At 67.5% G+C, this 19,629-nt stretch overlaps 2 protein-coding genes across 2 annotated transcripts; one reads left to right on the top strand and one right to left on the bottom strand.

Moving 5' to 3' along the window:
- Positions 1–1,858: 1,858 nt before the first annotated feature.
- On the bottom strand, positions 1,859–10,056 carry IGFBP4 (insulin like growth factor binding protein 4). Its single transcript, XM_040536896.1, has 4 exons — positions 9,620–10,056; positions 4,273–4,427; positions 3,943–4,077; positions 1,859–3,687 (listed from the first exon to the last, which is right to left on the bottom strand). The coding sequence occupies exons 1-4, from the start codon at positions 10,029–10,031 to the stop codon at positions 3,559–3,561; spliced, it is 831 nt and encodes a 276-aa protein (XP_040392830.1). The 5' UTR covers positions 10,032–10,056; the 3' UTR covers positions 1,859–3,558.
- A 2,891-nt stretch (positions 10,057–12,947) lies between these two features.
- Positions 12,948–19,529, top strand: LOC121059630 (collagen alpha-1(X) chain-like). The gene is made up of 23 exons (XM_040536637.1): positions 12,948–13,319; positions 13,453–13,595; positions 13,888–13,959; positions 14,089–14,151; positions 14,234–14,290; positions 14,494–14,709; positions 14,891–15,253; positions 15,392–15,511; positions 15,591–15,644; positions 15,735–15,761; positions 16,092–16,193; positions 16,363–16,407; positions 16,509–16,589; positions 16,696–16,737; positions 16,832–16,859; positions 17,063–17,112; positions 17,199–17,333; positions 17,463–17,525; positions 17,609–17,677; positions 17,838–17,906; positions 18,136–18,330; positions 18,741–18,853; positions 19,026–19,529. The coding sequence occupies exons 1-23, from the start codon at positions 13,142–13,144 to the stop codon at positions 19,234–19,236; spliced, it is 2,496 nt and encodes an 831-aa protein (XP_040392571.1). The 5' UTR covers positions 12,948–13,141; the 3' UTR covers positions 19,237–19,529.
- The last annotated feature ends 100 nt before the right edge of the window (positions 19,530–19,629 follow it).

Below are 19,629 nucleotides of genomic sequence, written 5' to 3'. Positions count from 1 at the left end.
TTCGCTGAAAACCCTTTTCCAGGGAAGCGCAGCGGGAGCACGGGCCCGGGCGCTGCAGGGGGAGTTCAGCCAAAACCACCTGGATTTAGGGGAAAAAAAAACAAACAGTTCTCTGAGCTCCTCATGGTTTCCAAAGTTTGTCCTGGGCTTCCTGGAAGCGCAGCTCTGGGTTTTGGTTCCTGGGTCCGGTTCCAGCCGTTCTGTAACGAATCCAGACCCCGTCCTGGCTGCGGATGCGGGTTTCTACCAGCCGTCCCTGGCGCACGATGCTCAGCGCGTGGCCGGGCTGTCCCCGGCGGTGGGGACAGGATCACCCCGTGCCCACATGGGGGTGACACTCAGAGCCCTGATGCAGCTTCTCGGTGGTAGCGGGGCAGCTGCTGGGGATTTCTGTGCAGAAACATCCTCGCCCTGTGCGGGTTGGAAACGGGGAGCAGGAGCCAGGGGCTGGATGGGGCCAGGCTCGGGGTGTAATCTGCAAAGGACGGCAAAGCTTTTGATTTCTAACAAAAGTCCATGTGCTCCCAGCTGGGCTGATTCCTTTTCCCCCTCTAATTGCTCAAAACAAGGCTTTAAGTGAAGGAACAGCCTAACGCAGCTTTGGAGATGGAGCCGCTGGCACGGGGATGGGGCAGGAGGCTCCCCAGCACCCCGTGGCCGCCGCCAGCTCTGTCCCAGGGGTGTCCGATGGGCTGTCCGTCCATCCAGATGTGTGGGGAAGGGGGAGTGGACTGCCTCCAGCTGCCGCAGGCGGAGAATGGCTGCACCCCAGGGGTCCCCAACACTCGTGGAGGGTGTGGGAGCATTCGGGAAGGGGCAAAGCCGCAGGGCACGGACAAGCCCCAAAGGAGAGCCGTGGCCGCAGCCGTGCCGGCGCTGGGCTGGGGCGCTGGGCCGGGCTCCAGGAGCGCTGGCGTCTTCCCTGGTCCGGCTGCCGATCTGCTGCGCCAGCAAATTACAGCACTCGCTCGTCCGCCTTGGCTGCAGACAGCCCCAGGGCTCCGGTGTTTGCACAACCCGAGCACCGCAGCCACGCAGCCCCGGCAGGCGCAGCTCCGGCTTGGCACCAGCCCCGCTCCACACCTCCGGCCCCAGGGGAGCGGTGATGCCGGATTCACAGCCGTCCCCACGCAACGTGACCGCCGGCATCGCCGCCTCCCCGCTGCCCGTTTGCTGCAGACACCACCATGAAGCTGGAGGTGCTGAGCAGCCGGGCAGCGTGCGGCCACCAGCATCCTGCACCCAGCCTCCAGTACCCCGAAACCCTCCCCAAGCTGCCGTCTGGCTGCGCAGAGCCGGCGATGCTCGGTGCGTCCTCGCTGTGGCTCAGCGTGCTGCCTGGCCCCGAGCACGTCGCCCGCTGTCCCTGTCCTCCCCTGAACCTCGGAGGCCGCCCAGCGCCCGCTCCCAGCCTGGCACCGTCTCAAGGCACGGCTGCTGCTCCGTGGGGTGACGCTCGTCACGTCGCGCGTGGTGCCACTGAGTGCTTTGCGCAGAGCTGTTTGTTTCCCATCCCCTCCCTGCTCAGCGGTGCCGGGGCTTTGTGGGGTCCTGGGTTTTGGGGGCCGGGGGGGGGGTGCTGATCATGCAGGACCCTGCATGCTCCTGTGTCCCCCTGGCTGAGCGAGGCCAGCGCTGAGGCTGGTGGCTGCAGCCACCACAAGTGTCCCCTGGGCGCTAACTCTGCTCCCGCAGCCCCGTCCCGGCACGGACAAAGCCAGAGCTCCCTGCTCAGGAGAGTTTTCCATTCCCAAGGCACCAGGAGGCAGCCCCCAGCCTCCTCCAGCTGCCCCCCACCAGCCCCTGCAAAGCCCCAATGCACTTGGTAGAAGCACGTTAAATAACAGGGGAAATCAAATACAGCAATTACCTTTCCTTTTTTTTTTTTTTTCTCTTTAACAATACAAAGCTTCAAGTTTACTGTAACAGAGGGACGGTGCTACACACAGGAGTCTGAAGGGATGGGCTTGTCCAAAGAGGAAATGACAAAAAAAAAAAATCACATCAGCGTGGAGAAAAGACGACAGGGTTAGGTAGCCTTACACTGGTATATGATCATGTGTAAATACAGCCTTAAACTACAGGAGAGACGATATAAAATGCTGGAGCCCTGTGCCAAAGACAAATCCCGACGCTCTCACAAGCACCAAAACATTTTGCTCCGATTTGGGCAGCGCCTCGGAGCGGGGAGCTGCAGAAGCCCCCCCGCCTTTGGCAAGCTTTCCATTGCAACCCACACGGCGGTTTCTTACCTAAAAGGACATTTAGAGGAAAAGTTTCCAACCCAACCGGCTCCTGCAGAAGAGCTTCGAAATAATAATAATTAAAAAAAAAAAAAACATGCTACAAAAATAGTGAAAATTTTTCAGCTGAAAGTTCTGTGCTGGCAAAAACTGCGGATCTCGTGGCACCGAAACACTTCAAAACTTCATCCGGGTTTTGTCGTGTTGGCCAAGCTGGAAGGCGAGGAGACAAAACCTCTTCCTGGAGGGGTCCCGTTTGGAGAGATGAAGGATTTCAGCCCAAGGGGCCGGTTTGACAAATCCCACCAACGTTGGCTCTTAAATATTAAAACTCTTTGGGGGAGAACAAAGACCCCAAAGGAGCCCTTCCTGGTGAGGAGGCGTTTCCTGGCCATCCCTTATCTCCCACCTCCCCCTGGGCCCCAGTGCCTGCAGGGGACGCATTGCACGCCCGGGGATGCCCGACCCCTTCGTCCTCTGACCCTGGGGAAAGGGCAGGAGGGAAGGAGAGGACAAGAGGAAAAAACACTGTGGCCACCAGTGCTGTCCCTGCGCAGAGGAGCAGGACAGGGACGGGCTATGGGGTCGGTGGGACCCAGACTATGGGGTCAGTGGGACCCACAGGCTACAGGGCTTTGGAGCTGCATCAGGAAGAGCTGACATCGCTGGTGCCCCATCCCGGGGTGAAGGTCTCTTATTGCTCTCTGTGGCTGCGATCCCCATCCCCACGCACGCGTGTTGGGTGCAGTGGAGCCAGGGCAGGGCGATAGCGGGGCGCTCCTTTGGGCCCCCCCGCAGCAGCACAGGCTCCCTCCTGTCCCTGCCTGCACGGCTTGGGGGTGCTGAGGCACTTTTCATCCTGCCACACTCGGGTCTGGTGTGGAGGGAAGGCACTGCGGCGGGGGGGCTGCCGTGCACACCCTGAGATGCTCGCATGGTCACAGCCACCGGGCAGCAGCGAGGGGTGCAGCAGCGCGTTTTGGGTGCTCTCTTTCACGCACCTCCACCAAAGCAGCCTGGAACCAGCCCCGCTGCCATCCTGGCTGCGTCAGTCCACGCCAAGTGTCTGTGCAGGACGTAGGTGCCACCAGCATGTGCCAGGGACCCCCCCGTGGGGTGGCAGGCAGTGGCCACAGCACCGTGCCCCGTGCCACAGGCAGCTCGTGGCGCAGAGCACAGCGGGGATGGAGGAGGCGCGTGTGGGGGTCCCCCAGCCCCAGGAGCTGCTCGACGGCCGTGTCCTTTCTCCTCCAGCCCTACACAGCCCCGGCGGGCGTCCCGGCCACGGCACAAAGCGGGGCAGCCGCGGTGACGCTCACATGCTGTCCGCCGGCTGGTGACAGTCCAAGTCCCCCTTCAGCTCCAGGAAGCCCGGCAGCTTCACCCCCGTCTTGCGGTCCACGCACCAGCACTTCCCCCGCTGCCCGTCCAGCGCCGGGTGACACTAGAGGGGACACCTTCGGTGAGGGGCGCCCAGCCTGGCCCCGTGTGTCCCCATCCCCGTGGGCTGCCTGGTCAGGGCTGGACGTGGCAAACCAGGAGCCCTCGTGGTGGCTTTAGCACCCGTGTCCCACCCTGGGGGCTTTTGCAAAGAGCCCTGCAGCACCCCAAGGGTAGCTCCCATTGAAGCCCCAGCACCCACCCGTCCCTCCCAGCTCCACAGAACGCCCCCAGCCAAGCACCCCCCGGCCCTTCCTACCTGCTTGGGGTGGAAGTTGCCGTTGCGGTCGCAGTTGGGGATGGGGATGACGTACAGGTCCTCGTGCGTCCGCGTCTGCGAGGCCGCCAGCCTCTCCAGCGCCCGGTGCAGCTCACTCTGGCACGAGCCCTGCGCCTGTAGGAAACCGGGGCTGAGCCCAGAGCGGGGCTGCTGCGTGCCCCCCCAACCACCCCACAGCCCTGGCGCCACCCCATAAGCACCGCCTTCGAGCCTCCCTCATGCCCCAGGTGCCAGCATGCGACTCAGGGCACCCGGTGCCCACCCTGTGCCCCCCACCCCAGCTCCCTGCTCCATCCCCGCCGCGCTCACTATGGGCCTCGTCTCCTCGCGGTGGTACGGGCTCCCGCTGTTGCGCATCTTGTTGCCGTTGTTGACCCGCTTCGCCTGCTGCTTCTGCAGGCATTTGCGGTCGTGGATGCTGCAAGGGCTGAAGCTGTTGTTGGGGTGGTCGATCTCCTCCTTCTCTGCAAGGACACAGACCGCACGGGGCTCAGCACCGTGAGGCAGACGTGGGCACAGCACATGGCCGGCGCACATCACCCCCAGCCCTGTGTCCCAACCCACACAGCACAGGGACAGGCTCTTGGGAATGTTTATGCCCCATTCACGGGCTTGTTTCCACGTGGTTGTTATTGTAGGGCTGCAAATCCACACCGCGGCGGTGCCAGGCAGAGCTGCATGGCACAAGGGTGCAGCATGGCACAAGGATGCAGCCCCCGTCAGCCCCACACCACCCGGTGCAAGGGACGGGAAGGTGACCCCAGGATGCACAAGAGCACCAGCGAGACCCTGTGCCCCCCGAAAGCTCCCTCTGAGAAGTGGTAGCAGAAACAGGACCACAGCCCAGCCGGTGCTGAGCACCCGCCAGGCTGGAGGCGGCACCCGGCCGCGCTCTGCCCGGGGCGCACGGCCCCGGCCCCCCCTTGCTGGGACATGAAAGCAAAAATTCCAGGAATAAGACAGTTCACCTCCCGCTGGCCAGCTCAGAAAGGCGGCGCTTGGCATCCTCGCCTGCACCACGAGCGGAGCCAAACGACAATCCCAGATGTTGGCAGCTGGGAGGGGAGCGTCATGAGACTCGCGCTGCTCGGCGCGGCTGCTCTTTAAAAAGCTGCAGGTTCCCCTGCTCCCAGGCCCGGTAACGCTCTGTGTTTGTACCGAGCACCGCTTTTCCCATTGCACGGGGGGTCCCGCATCACATTCTCGGTGCCTGCTGGAAAAGGACGGCACAGCGGGGGCGCACGGACCTCGGTGGGGAGCGCCGTGCTGAGCACAGCCCGAGGAGCTCTCGGTCCCAACCAGCTCGGGCTACAGGAGGAGCGAGGAGAGGACGCCCTGCCCGGTTTTATCCCGGCTGATCAATACCTTGTCCCCGCTGATCGATACCACAGCTTCCCAAACAAGGCTGGGTCATGGCACAACGTGGGCGAACGCATCCAGGGGCTGCAAACCTGCGAAGGTTCGTGGCTCCCAGCGGCCTGGTTAAAGTTCACAGCCAGTGAAGCCCAGATGACAAACCCTTTTCTCCGCTGTTCGTGTTATTTGCTTTTTGTCTAATCTGTCGTTTTTTTCCAGGAAGTGGCTCATGCCCTTGACATTTGAAACACAAACTCAACACCCCGCTGCGGCGCGGCTCCAGGACCCCTGCGCGGAGCGGTGCCAGCGCGGTGCCAGCCCCGGTGGCTCCATGTCGCAATGCCGCAGGCTCGGGGGGCTTGGTGGGGGATGCTCCTTCCCAACTGCCCCCTCCCGCAGCATTTCGGGGATGTCTGGCCCCACTGAGGCCACCACACCAAAATCCCAGTGCTGCTCCTGTATCACGGAGCTGGCGGGGAAGGGCAGGGCACCAGGAGGCACCACCAGGCTCGGACACTTCCCACTCCTCACCAGGACCTGGCTCGATGCTGGGAACCCCTCGCCCAACCCAGCCCAGCTCCCCTCCTCTCCGCCAGCCGCCGTCAGTGTCAAATCTCTCGGCTTAAATAAAACCAGATGCCAATAACATTCTCATAAGGTCCCGTGGAACGCGCGGTGCCTCCGGGCAGCGAGGCAGCTCTCAGCCGGCACCCGGTGCGGGAATGGGCTCGGAGCTTGGTCCCCACCCGCGGCCCCCGACCCAGGACCCCTCCCTGCTGCAGGGATGGCCACGGTTCGGGGGGGAGCATCCCACCCGGCGTGCAGCAGCCCAAGGAGCCTCTCGCTTTCCTGGCGCTTGGCAGTGCTCCTGCACCGAGCTGGATGGGAAAACTCCTTCAAGTCGAGCACAAAGCCGTGGAAAAAGCAACCTCCTTGGAGCCTGCCCCCCTAATCCCCCAGTAGCCTGGGCTGTGGCTGCAGGGCAGCCCACGCACTGGCCACCAGCACCCTTGGGTGCTGCTGGGCATGGTGTCAGAGCCACGGAGGGGGCAGGAGAGCGGGGTGCACACTTGGCCGGGGCCTTGGCTGGGTTTGGGAAGGACTCGAGCGCTGCCCTCGCCCCGTCTCTCGAGGACAACGTTTTCCTCCTGGCCCCAGGACAGGAGGAGACACGAGCGAGTCACTGAGCGTCGCCTTCAATTAGCGGCAGCTATTAACGAGGTCGGTCACGTGCTGAGCTCGTGACTCACGGTGCCGAGCCCCTGAGCAAGTAGTGACGGACACCGGGCTCCACACGGGAGGGGAGCTCGGGGATGGCGAGCGAAGCCTCAGAGCCAGCGTCTGGGGGACAGGGCTGAGAGTTGGGGACCCCCAGCACACATCCGGGCGGTCCCAGCTGGCCGCATCCTGCCCAGCGCCAGCAGCAGATGCAGGAGCATCCAGAGGGCCAGGCCTCATCCCTCCTGCTCCGTCCCCACTGCACAACCTGGGGCTGCTCCCCTCAGTGCAGGCACGAAGGTCCCCACGTGCCCCCTGGGCTGGCAGGGGACATGTCCAAGGTGACAGCCGCAGTGAGGCCCAGCACCCTCCACTTCTCCGTCCAGCACCCCAAGAACGGCCCATGGGTGGTCCTGGCCACGCAGCACCAGCTCTCTTGGCTGCCGGGGCTCTCCACTTGGCAGGCGCTGGCGCGGGGAAGCGTGCACTCATCCTGCCGAACACTGGCCCCATGGGAGCGCAGGGAGCCTGGGGAGCCACGGCCAGGGCCGTGTGTACCTCCCCCAGCCCCACCTGCTTGCTGTCTCCCTGTGTACCCCTCATGCTGCTGCATTGCCCCTGTGCGAGCCCCCAAATGCCCAGCCCCACGCTGAGCCTGGGGAGATCTTGGAGACCCCGTCCAGCCTCTGCCGGCCCCGTGGCACAGCTGGGACAGGGCAACAGCCCTGCTCGACCACCTCACCAGGCAGAAAGGGACAGGGATGTGGCATGTGGGGTGCAGAATGAGCTGGGTGCTGCAGCCTGGGCTGCCGAATTGCTCCTCCCTGCGTGGGGAAGGGAGCAGGATCCATCCCACCCAGCAAGCACCGGGATGCTCGCAGCTTCCCAGACACTTTTCCTAGGTCACTTTTTCCCCAGACATAATTATTTACCCAGCATTAAATCACTCCTAATGCGTGCTGGGGAGAATGTCCTTGCCTCTTCCTGGATGCCACCCACAGGTCCAGCCGCCCGCACCTCCCCAAAGCGGTGGCACCGACAGCCCCAGACAGGGACACGCAATTGGGCCAAGCCCGTGCCACGAGCCAGCCTGGTCCCAACGGGGCTGGACAGGACGGGACAGGCAGATCCCCCTGAGACCAGGACCTTGCTCTGCAGCAAAAAGCCGTGGCTGTCACCTCCAGGAGCATGGTTCCCAGTGGGATGTCCTGTGGGCAAGCCTGGAGCTGGGGGATGGATGCAGGTACCAGGGTCCTGCACAGGTCCCCAAACCCACGGCCATCGGAGAGGGGTGTGGGGCAGGAGAGCAGCCGCCTGCTCTCTCTTCCCCCAAAGCCTCCGGTCCTGCAGGTGCTGCTGGTCCCAGGAGGGGTGATGGAGCAAGGAGCCCTCCGAGAGCTGACCCCAGCCCAGTCCCCGTGGGACCCAAAGCCTGGAATGCAGCACCCCTGGCTCAGCACCCCAAAAGCATCCACCGGACCGGCCCCACGCCCCCAAATCATGGCCAACACCCCCTGCAGCCTCAGCACCCACACAGGAACCAGGGAGCATTGCTCCCGGTGGCTCCTGCACCTAAAGAGGCATTTAATTCCTTCTGCTTAACCAGAGGGGACCCGCCGGACGCACCAGCCGTGCCACTGCGCACGGGCAGGGCTGTGCTGCTGCTCATGCCCCAGGGAGCGATGGAGCTGCAGCCTCCAACCCTGCTGCTCCTGCTGGGACTGGGACCCATGGCTCTGTCATCCCACCAGGACCTTCCCACCAGGACACCCCGGGGAAAGGGGCTCACTGCTGCCCGCTGCCCTGTCCTGGCACCTGCAACACTGCCGGCGAGGTGCCCGTCGGGAGAGCCCGGCTCCCACGGCCACCCACCCGTCCCCAGCACGGCCAGAACAGCACAGGAAGAAAGGGAAAATACTGCAAGCCTGTTTCCTAAAGGCTCTGGGAAAAAAAATGCTGCGTTACACGGGGCAAAGCCAAAACCAACAGGCCTTGGCAGCCCGACGCAGCCCTGGGCCAGGGAGCCCAGACAGCTCCTGCAGGATGTGGGATGAGGACAAGCAGGCAGGGCAGGGGGTCCCGCAGCAGACCTTGTGCCGGGCACTCACAGCCAAATCCTGCCCCTGGGGAGGGGCAGCTGGGGGGACCTCTGCAAAGGGTCCTCATCACTGGTATGGAGGAGAGAGGGGCTGGGATCCGGCCCTTGGGGCCGGCAGCACCGCAGCAGGGAGCTGGAAGAGCCACGCCGGGGAGCCCCGGGTGACCTGCGTGGGGACACAGGGCCAGGGCACCTTGCGGGCTGTCCCGTGGTGGGCGCTGCCCCCAGTCCAGGGGACGTGGTCCCAGTCACAGCCCATGGGATGGGGAAGGGGGCAGCATGGGCATCCAGAGCCCCAAAAGGGCCAGATCTCAGCCCCCAGGAGCGGGTCTGTTCGCTCTGCCAAACCACATGAGCAGCTCTGGGGCGCTGCCCATATCCCCCAGACTCTGCCCGAGCACCATGAGGGTGGCAGAGGGTCACGATGGACACCGATGACAGGGCAGTGAGGTGGACAAGCAGAGCCTGCAGGCAGCGGGGCCGCAGCCCTTGGGGTCCCCCGGCTTGGCACTGCCCTGCCCGGCCGTGGGGTGGAGGAGGAAGGACACGGAGCCTCTGCGCAGGACACGCCGACCTGTTTGCGAGGGAAGCAGGTGCCCCGTGGCCTCTTTCCTGTTTCCTCCCGGCCGTGCCGGCAGCATCCCGGGGAAGGGAGAGCTCAGGGGTCACCGCACAACGGGAGCTCCCCCGGCAGCAGGACCCCGAGCACGGTGCCCCACAGCACCGCGTGCAGCCGGTCCCTGCCCGGCCCGGGGGCTGCGTGGTGCCACCGGCCGTGGCACTGCAGGCGACAATGGCACCGATGTGACCCAGCCGTGAGACCCCCTGCTGCCCGGCGCACAGGACACCGATCGGGACAAACCTCCTCGGGCTTCCCCATCCCCTTCCACCCCCCACCCCCCCCCGAGCAGCAAGATCGGTGCCACCCCTGCGCTGCCAGAGGACCCCCCCCACCCTATTTGCGCATCCCCCCCAGGGCCTTACCTGGCGGCTGGAGGCTCTCCTGGATGGCTTCGACGTCGGCCAGGTCGGTGCAGACGCCCTGGCCGTGCATGAGGGTGTGCAGGGGCCGGGGCACGCCGCGGGGGGGGTAGCAGCGCAGCCCGGCCCCGCAGCGCGCCGTGTACACCCCGCACGCCGTGCCGCGGCCGAGCGCGCAGGTGGCGCAGCACCCGCAGCCCGGCTCCCGCACCAGCTCGGCGCAGCCCTGCGGAGCTTTGCAACGAGCCAACCGCTCCTCCGAGCACGGCGGGCACTGGATCGCCTCCTCCCCCCCGCCCCCCCCTTGCCCCTGCACGGGGGCCGCTCCCGGGGCCGCCCCCGCCGCCAGCACCGCCGCCAGCACCGGGACCAGCACCGCCGGTGGCAGCGGCAGCCGCGCCGCGCCCCCGCGCATTGCGGCCCCGCGCTGCAGCGCTCGGGCTGGCGGCGGGCGCGGGGGGCAGGCGGCGGGGGCTTTATGCCGCCCCGTGGCCACACCTCCCGCCGGCACCGGGGCCACCGGCGGGGCCGCCCCCGCCAGCCCCGGCCCCCCCCGCCCCCCCCCCCACCCCCGGGCAGAGCCGCTGCGCGCCGCCGGTGCCGCGTCGGGCACCCGGTGGGTTCGGCGCTGCGGCTGCCGGAGGGGGCAGCGCCGGTACCGGGAGAGCCGACCCGCCCCCCCCCCCCGGGTCGGTACCGGCCCCGGCGGGTCCCCTCTGGCAGCCCCCGTGGTGATCTGCCCCGGGGGTCTTCGTCACTGCTGTCCCCGAGGGTGTGCGCTGCTCGGTGCTGAGCTGCTCGGGGGGTGCGGGGGGGGGGGGACTGGGATAGGATGGGATGGGGTGGGATAGACTGGGATGGGATGGGGATGGGGATTGGATAGGGATAGGGATAGGGATAGGGATGGGGATGGGGATGGGGATGGGGATGGGGATGGGGATGGGATAGGGATGGGATGGGATGGGATGGGATGGGATGGGATGGGATGGGATGGGATGGGATGGGATGGGGTGGGGTGGGGTGGGGTGGGGTGGGGTGGGATGGGATGGGGGCATCATGCAGGGCAGCAGCTGCACCGCAGGGGGCTGCATCCGGAGCCAAGGTCCCGGTGTGGGGCGAGCCCTGCCCCACACCACACCCCACGGCCCTCAGGCAGGGACCATCCCAGCCCCAAGCGCAGAGACCCCAAGGCGGCCGGCAGAGCCCCGGGATGCTCGGAGGATGCCCCGGCTCCCAAGCGCCCAACATCCCCCCCTGCACCCCCAACCCCCTGCACCCCTCCGGGCCCGATCCCCGCGCAGGCACCGCACCGGGGCCGATAAGTTGCAAGGTGCCGGCACCTAGCGGAGAAAAGCGGGAGAAAAACGGGCGGGGAGCCCCGAGGATGGGGATTGTGCCCGGAGGGAAGGGGCCGAGCCCCCGGGGCCCCAGAGCCCTGCGGTGGGCTGCACCGCGGAGCGGTGGCACCTCGTACCGTGGGCAGCAGCAGCCTGGGACGTGGACTTGGAGAACCACGGGACGTCCCGAGTGGGAAGGGACCCTCAGGGATCACTGGGTCCAGCTCCTGGCCCTGCACAGGGCCACCCCCAAATCAGACCCTATATCCGAGCAGCAGGCTCGGTGTCCCTGGGGAGCCCGTCCCAGTGCCCGGCCACCCCTGGGTGCAGAACCTTTCCCTGACACCCAGCCTGAGCAGGGCGAGCCAGCGGGTTTGGGACTGCTCTGCGCCACCTTTGGTGCAATTAACGGTAATTAATCACTTGGACATCAGCTGAGGCTTCACCGCAGGGCTGAGCCAGGCTGCTGCGGGCATCAGAGGGAGGCATGAGGGGCATAATGCGGCCCCATGCCCCCCCTGTCCCTCCTTGTGCCACTTTGGTGTAGCTCAGAGGAGCAGCAGGCGGCACAGGACCCTGTGCACGCCATCGGTGCAATCTGTCTCATTTGCCCTCAGTAAGGGGACAGTGGGGAGGAAGGTGGGGAGCAGCAAGGGGACAAAAGCCACCTCCGCGCCGTGCCCACAGCCTGGCCACGCTGAGCCCATCGCAGCCCCCGCAAGAGGAGCAGAGCCAGCCCGTAGCACTGAGAACCCCACGCTCATCTCACGGCTGAGCACACCCGAATTTTGGGGCTTCGGTGCCAGCAAAGCCCCGCTGGCCGTGAGCAGGAGCCCCGTGAGGGAGAGCCAGGCAGTGCTGAGCCTGGGGGCTGGGGCTTCTGCGGGCAGGACGCAGGCAGGGGCCGTGTCCCCCACCCTCACCCCCCGGCCCCCTTCTCCCCTCCCAGCCAAAGCGGGGACCCTGCAGAGCATCGGCACCCGGCGCTGCCCCCGAGCCCCCCTGCCCTGCCTGGCACAGCCACGCGTGGCCGTGACACGGGGCAGAGGCGCCAGCCTTGACACGGTGTCCAAGCCAGGGCCAAACCCAAACAGGTGCCCAGCCCCGCTGGGGCCGCGGCACCTTATCAGGCCTTGGCAGCGCTGAGCGCCCGCCGGGGAGGCTGTTGTGTCTGCGGGGCCGGAGGGAGCAGGCAGAGCGCCGGCGGGGGACGGGGACGTGCTCGCCGTGCAGCCCCGGGGGCTGTCCCCCTGCTCTGGCTGGGCGCGGGTCCTCCGCATCCCCCAGCCTAGCACAATCCTGTGAGATGGAGAGGGGGCTGCACCCCACTGCCACGCTGCCCCCACCCCGAGACGCTCAGCGCAGCCCCGCTCGCCTGTGGGTGATGGGAGGCCCCCGTGCTCCCTGGTCTGGGGCTCTTTGGGCTCCCAGACTCGGGGTCTTTGGGGTTCCTGGGGCTGGGGGGCCCGGCTGGCTGCTGCCTCCCTGCGACACCCCAACAGCTCTGGAGCCACCCCAGCCCCGCAGATGGGCTGCAGGTCCCAGCAGTGCCAGGGCAGACGGGGATTTGGGAGCTCAGGGGCTGCAGCCCCCAGCCCAAGCTGGAGCAGGGGGGCTGGGGACCACATGCACCCACGTTGGGGTGCTGCAGCTGCCCACCCTACCAGATCCCGATGCCTCCCTCGTGCTCTCCATGCTCTCGCAGCCCCTTCCCCATGGCTCAGCACATCTCAGAGCCAGGCACCCGTGGCCGGGCAGACCCCATGGAGCACCCAGACCCCCTGGAGCACCCAGCTGCTCCTCGCTGCGTTCAGTGCCCCCTGCTCCCAGCCAGCCCTTTCCCGCATTCGTAGCGGTTTTTATTCCCAATTTCCAGGCAGCATCTCCTCCCCCAGCTCCCTCTTCCCTGGCGTCAGCGGCTCCCTCCGCCAGCCCAGCCCTGGCTCCCTTCCCTAGGGTTCCTCTGCCTGCCCCCCCTGACCCTGGCCAGGGCACACGGTGGCTCAGCTGTGAGCGCTCAGCCCCGTGCCGGATGCGGCCCGTGGGGTGCGGGTGCCGGGGCGGGCGAGGGGGCGTGTCGGGGGCCGCCGTGATAACAGCGGGGGCCGCGTCGGGGCCGCAGGAGCAGACGGCGTGGGCGAACGGCATGAGCCAGGCCCCCCCGTCCTTGGCACCCTGAGGCAGCAGCATGGGGTCCGGGGACCCCCAGAGCCTCCTCCACACCCTCTGCATCCTCTGGGTGCTGGCCGGGCGCCTGCCCCCCGGCACAGCCCAGTGGTTTTACCCCCTGGGCTCCGAGGACACCACCCCGGAGCCAGGCACCAGCCCCACGGCCCCCACGCTGCCCACCCTGGACGGGGAGGAAGGTAGGTATGGCAGGGTGGGGGCACGGCACCCCCGAGCTCCGGCACCCCGGCGAGGAGGGGACAGCTCGGGGGCACAGCGGTGGCCGCCCCTGGTCCCCGTCCAGCCCAGCACCCTCACCCTTTGGTCCCGCAGATGGAGACGCTGGCGAGGTGGAGCCCACGAGGAAGGTGCTGCTGAGCAAGCCCCCGCTGGCGGCGGGCTCCAGGAGACGGGAGCCCCCCTCCAGGGGCGCAGCCAAAGGTCCGGGCCATGCCCCGTCGCGTGCACGAGCCCAGGTGCCTGTCCCCGGGTGGCACGCGGCCAGGAGCAGCACCGCAACCCCCCCGGCCCCTTCCAGATCTCCCCAGCTCCTCTCCGTGTCCTTCCCCTTATCTGCACCCGGCCGGGCTCAGCCACAACAGCCCGGGCAGGGCAGCGCCTCCTGCTCAGCCTCCTTCCTCCTCGGCCCCTTGGAGAGCAGCTGCAGCAGCTCCTGGTGCCCCTCAGCAGGGCTCGCAGGGGCCAGGACCCCCGGGCCCCCCCCCCCCCCCCAAGATCCCCTTTCTGAGCTCTCTCCGTCTGCCCTAGCACAACCGCCCCACGGCCGCCCCGCAGATCTTCGAGGGGAGCGCAGAGGAAGAGGAGTTCCTGCAGATCAAGGTGGGGGGGGGGGTCCTGAATCGGGGGGGGGGGCTGCGAGGAGCAGCTGGGGACGGGCACTGGGTGGGCAGGACGGGGATGGGGATGGTGCTACGGGGGTCTCACGCTCAGTCCCCCCTCTCTACACAGAGCACAGCGAAGGGGCTGCCCCCGCAGGTGCCCCCGGCCCCCAAAATGGACACAGCTCTCCAGGTGAGAGGGGGGTGCAGGGTGCCTGTGCCCCTTCCCCGGCCCCCCCCAGCCCCGCAGCTCACGGCTCGCCCCCCCCCTCCAGATTCACAACGGCTCCAGCTGCGTCTGCCCCGTGCGTCCTGGCCCTCCTGGCCCGAAGGTACCCGGCGTGGGGGGCTCCTGGGGGGATGCAGGGGGGGCTCGGGGACCCGCTGGGAGAGACCCTGCGGCTCCTCTGGCTGTACAAAACCATTTCTACTCTGGGTTTGCATTCTTGCTTTGAGGTCTGCATCACGGGGACAGTTCAGCTGCTCCCTGGCAAGGGGTGGGCACGGGATCCAGGCTCTAATTTTCTCCCGACAGGGAGAGAAAGGTGACCGGGGGTCCCCAGGAGACAGAGGCCAGCCGGGGCTTTCTGGGGAGAGAGGGAAGACGGGCAGCCCAGGGCAGCCAGGTCACCAGGGGCCCCGGGGCCCCCCTGGTCCTCCGGGACCACCGGGGCCACCGGGACCACCAGGTGCTTGGGGAGCCAGGAGCCCTCCTGCCTCCGCTGCCCTCCCCAAGGGATCAGAGAACGAGGTGAGGGCTGGGGCAGGGGGTGCTGGGGCGGGGGGCACGGGGGTGATGTTGGCACTGGCCGTGGGGTCTGTCCCCAGTTGGACCCGCAGGAACGGGACACTGGGGGGGGGGGCGGGACCAGGGGACGTGACACATTGACCGCCCCCTGCTCTCTCCTCTCTCCCTCCAAACCATCAAGCAGCTGGGAGCATCCAGCCCTGCAGGGAACCCAGGACCCCCAGGCCCCCCGGGGCTGCCCGGCCCACCCGGCCCCCCTGGCTACCCAGGCCACAAAGGCTCCCCGGGGCTCCCTGGGCGGGAGGGGCAGCCAGGCCCTCCCGGCCCACCGGGTGCTGTGGGACCACCAGGATTTCCAGGGGCCGAAGGAGCTCCGGGGTCCCCAGGCTCGGCTGGGCCCGATGGACCCCCGGGGGCACCGGGACTCCCAGGCCCACAAGGACCCCCCGGGGTCCCCGGGCACGAGGGACCCCCCGGCTCCCCAGGACCCGCGGCGCTCCCTGGCAAACCAGGGCTCCGAGGGGAGCCAGGATTCCCCGGATTAAAGGTAAGGGGGTCCCACTTCTTCCACCCATGGACCCCAGGGATGGAGCAGGGGGCTGCCCCAAGCCCCACACCCTGCCGCTGTGGGGTCTGGGGTGCCGTGAGCCCCACCATCACCTCCCCACGTGCTGTGTCCCGGCAGGGTGAGAAGGGCGAGCACGGGCTGCCGGGCATGCCGGGGAGCCCCGGCCGGACGGGAGAGATGGGCTCCCCGGGCATGCCTGGTCCCATGGGGCCACCGGGGCCACCGGGGGACTACAGGGTGAGTAGGACCAGAGGGCTGAGGGTGCTTGGGGTGGTGCTGAGCCCGGTGGTCACCCCAGCACATCCCCTCCTGCCAGTGCGAGTCACGCCACGGAGGGCACCATGGATCTGCCGGGCCGCCGGGCCCCAAGGTGAGGTGGGGTATGGGGCAGTGGGTTTGGGGGGGCTTCAGGGGCTGAGATTGCCCCTGGAGCTCACGGGACCACTCTGCTTTCTTCCAGGGTGAAAAGGGTGACCCAGGAGAGCGGGTTTGTACCGGGGGGGGGGCTGCAAAAGGGGAGCTGGGGGGGGGTTCCTTCATGCCCCAAGAGCGAACCCTGTGCACTGCCCCACATCCCCCCCATGGCAGGGCAGAGCCAGCCTTCGCCTCCCCGCGCTGGCACGGCCAGAGGGACCGATCAGAGCCCCCACACCGGGCTGGGACATGGTGGGGGCAGCAAGTCACACCGCCCCGTGTCACATCCAGATGCACAGCGCACACCAGCACACACCAGTGCACACCAGCACACACCCATGCACACACCCCCTGCCCCTGCACCCCGCACAGGCTCTAACCCTGCCCCTCTCTGCCCACCCAGGGGTGCTGCTACGGGGAACACGGGTGCAAACCGGGCCACCTCCCCTTCCCCGGCACCGGCAGCCAGTCCAGCTCCTGGGTGCCCATCAGTGGGTACCAAACGGTGAGTCCTGGGGGGGCTCGTGGGGCTCAGGGACCCCAGCCCAGCCGTGGGGGGCCGAGCCCAGGTGGCGGCACGACCCACACAACCCCGGCTGCCCCACAGGGCTCGTGGCTGGGATGGAGAGGGGGCGGATGGAGACCGGCCTCAATCTTCTCTCTCTTTTTTACAGCACAGCAAAGAGGAGACGGAGGTTTATGGAGCAATCATTCCCCACGTGAGAGACCGAGCCTGTGCGATGGGGGTGTCTTGCAGCTGCCCCCCAAAAGGCAGCCCCGAAACACCCCAGCCCCATCTCCGCACTGCTCGTCACCGCAGGGTCCTCGAGGTCCCCCTGGGAACCCTGGCCCCCCCGGCCCACCCGGTCCCCCCGGAGCTCCAGGTCTCCTCTACCTCAACGTAAGGCGCAGCAGGGGCAGCGCACGCGGCCGTGCTGCAGTGCACACGCACGTGAGCGTGCACAGAGCCGGGGGCTCCCTGCGCCTCAGCCTGTCTTTGCTTCCAGAGGGTGTACCCCATCCGCACCCAGCTGCCCTGCAAGGAGCCGGTAAGCGTGGCATCATTGTCCCCATCCCCTCCCAGGGCACTGTCACCGCCTCAATGTCCCCAAGCAGCAATAACGTCCCCATTTGCACCCGCAGGCAGCAGCTGACGCAGGCTGGGCAGCAGGTAAGGGACTTTTTTAGGTGTTTCGGGTGGGTTCCAGCCTCCTTGGGAACACCTTTGGGAGGCCTCGTGTCCCTGCCTGGGTGCATTCCCCGCATGGCGCACCCAGGGCTGCGGGGCTGTGCCGGCGTCCCCAACCCCACCAACACCATGTCCCCGTGGTGCCGGCGTGCTTTGTGACCCCAAATCCTCCCCGGCTTCTCCAGATGCTGACGCCTCTCGGACAGAGCCGCCGGAGCCCCGTGCTGACCTCCGGGTGCGTGCTGGGCTGTGCCCGCGGCGTGGGGTCAGGGCGGCCCCACGGGCGGCAGCTCAGCCGCGAACCTCTCCGTCCCTTCGCAGCGCCAGACGTGGGTCTTCAGGTCCAAGGAGCTGATGCTGAAGTCGGGCAGCGCCGTCCCCGAGGGGAGCCTGGTCTACGTGCGAGAAGGGAGCAGCGCCTTCCTGCGCACCCCCAGGGGCTGGAGCAGGCTCCTGGTACGGTGCACGGAGGGGTGGGCAGGGAGGGGGGCAGGTTCCAGCCCTGGCAGCCAGCTCCGGGATGGATTTGGCTCCTGGGGAAGGAGCGAGATGGTTCCCACCTAACCAGTCCCTCTTGTGGAGCAGCTGGAGGACTCGGAGTCGCTCTTTGCTGGTGACGACCCCTCTGCCTCCACGCCGCAGTACCAGGTGAGTACCAGGGCTGGAGCCCTTCTCGGCTTGCCATGGCGGGGGGACAAATCCCCTGGGACTGTCCCCCCTTCTCAATCCAGGAGGCGAAGCAGGTACAGATGCGGGGTCCCAACACAGAGCCCCCCGCGGGAGCCCAGACAGACTCGCTGGTAAATGCTGCTGGGCCCAACCCCGGTGACAGGGGGAAGGACGTGCCACGGAGATGGCACAGGCAGCCCTCAGGGTGGGCACCGAGATGGATGGGGAGGGGACTGCAACCTTGGCACCGGGGTCGGTGTCCCCAGGCTGCCCCGAGTCCCATCATCACAGGTCCTGAAGGAAGAGGGACCGGGGCTGCCCAGGATCCTGCCGACAACCGTCGCCCCCAGGATGCCTTCTGTAAGCGCTGCCCCACAGGGGGGCTGCTCGGCCATGGGGGGGGGTTACAGCAGTGCCTGGGGACCCCCCGTGTCCGTGGGTCTGCACCCTCCCTGGGACAGGGAGCGGAGACCTGGAGGCTGCAGTGCCATTACCCCTGGGTTCCAGGGGCAATGGGACCACGGGATGTGATCCCAGAGCCCCCGTCCCCACCGTGCCCCCATCTCCCCGCCACCCCCTGTGTCCCCAGCTCCGCCTGGTGGCCCTGAACGTGCCCCTCTCCGGGGACATGAGCGGCATCCGCGGCGCCGACCTGCAGTGCTACCGGCAGTCGCAGGAGGCTCGGCTCTACGGCACTTTCCGGGCTTTCCTCTCGGCCCCCACGCAGGACCTGGCCTCCATTGTCAAGAGGACGGACAGGGCCCTCCCCGTGGTCAACCTGAAGGCAGGTGTCCCCGTCCCCACGGGGCGCTCCCCACCCTGCGGCGGTGCAGGGGACATCAGTCAGGGCATCCCCCTGGGGGGCACGGGCTCGTGGAGAGTTTTCCTCCTGTCACTCATCAGATGGGGGAAAAATATTCAAAGTGGTGGGAGACCACCTCGTGCCCCGACCAGGGGTGGCAGCAGGATTCCGGGGAGGGTCCGGGGGGGCTCAGGGACAGTCCCACGCTGGGGCTGCTGCGCCACCGCCACCGCACTTGGGTCTTTGGGAAGCCGAGAGGAGCCAAAAGCAATTTGTCACCAACGTGTAGTGGGGACGGGGGGCTTCAGGCAGCACACACGGGGTGCCAAGTGGGCCCCCCCCCCCCCCCCAGCCCCCTGCCCCCAGCTGAGTGCCACCAACTGTGTCCTCAGGGCCAGCTGCTGGCCAGGTCCTGGAGCTCCCTCTTTGAGGGCTCGGCCGGAGCGGCCCCACGGGGCCCCATCTACAGCTTCAACGGCCGCAACGTCCTGACCGATGCCCTCTGGTGAGTCCGGCGGCGGGGTGGGCGCCAGAAGGACACCCCCAAACCCACACACCCACACCACAAACCAGGGCTGGGCCTGTGGTGCGTGCCCCCACCCCTGGCTCTGGTGCAAAGGGTGGGAGGGCATGGAGGGCTCGCCGGGTGCCCCTGTCACCTCTGTGCCCACCTGCAGGCCTCGCAGGCTGGCATGGCACGGATCCACGGCCCGGGGCAGTCAAGCCCGCAGGCGGGACTGCCAGGGATGGCGAAGCTCCGGCCCCGGGGAGGGCTTGGCGGCCCCGCTGGGCGAGGGCAAGTTGCTGGCGGGGCAGCGGCACAACTGCTCCGAGGAGCTGGTGGTGCTGTGCGTGGAGGTGGCCTTCCCCTACCGCCACATGTGGTGACGGCCACGCGGTGGTGGCATCGAGGCACCGGGGGGCTCGCGGCCCCAGGTATCCCATGGGGAGAGAACTGCAGCGTCGGGGCTGTGCGAGCACTGGGAGCACTGGGAGGACATCGTCCCCATCCCGGGCACTGGGAGCACTGGGAGGACATCGTCCCCATCCCGGGCACTGGGAGGACATCGTCGTCCCCGTCCCGGGCTGTGCTTGGCCCCCCAGGCTGTGCCCGGCCACCTCCATTACCTCGAGTAATGCTAATGCTGCGCCTTCCCCAGAAATAAAGATGTGGAAAAGTTGGTGTTTTGGACAATGCCCAGCTTCCCGTTACTGGGGGGCCATTACTGGGACAGCGGTGAGGGGCTGGGGACGGGCGTGCTGAGCCTGCAGTGCGGTGTC

This window comes from Cygnus olor, chromosome 25 (genome assembly GCF_009769625.2).
Source record: "Cygnus olor isolate bCygOlo1 chromosome 25, bCygOlo1.pri.v2, whole genome shotgun sequence".
Classification (NCBI taxonomy): Eukaryota; Metazoa; Chordata; class Aves; order Anseriformes; family Anatidae; genus Cygnus; species Cygnus olor.
Note: the sequence above shows the minus strand (reverse complement) of the source record. Positions and strands in the feature narration are given on the sequence as shown.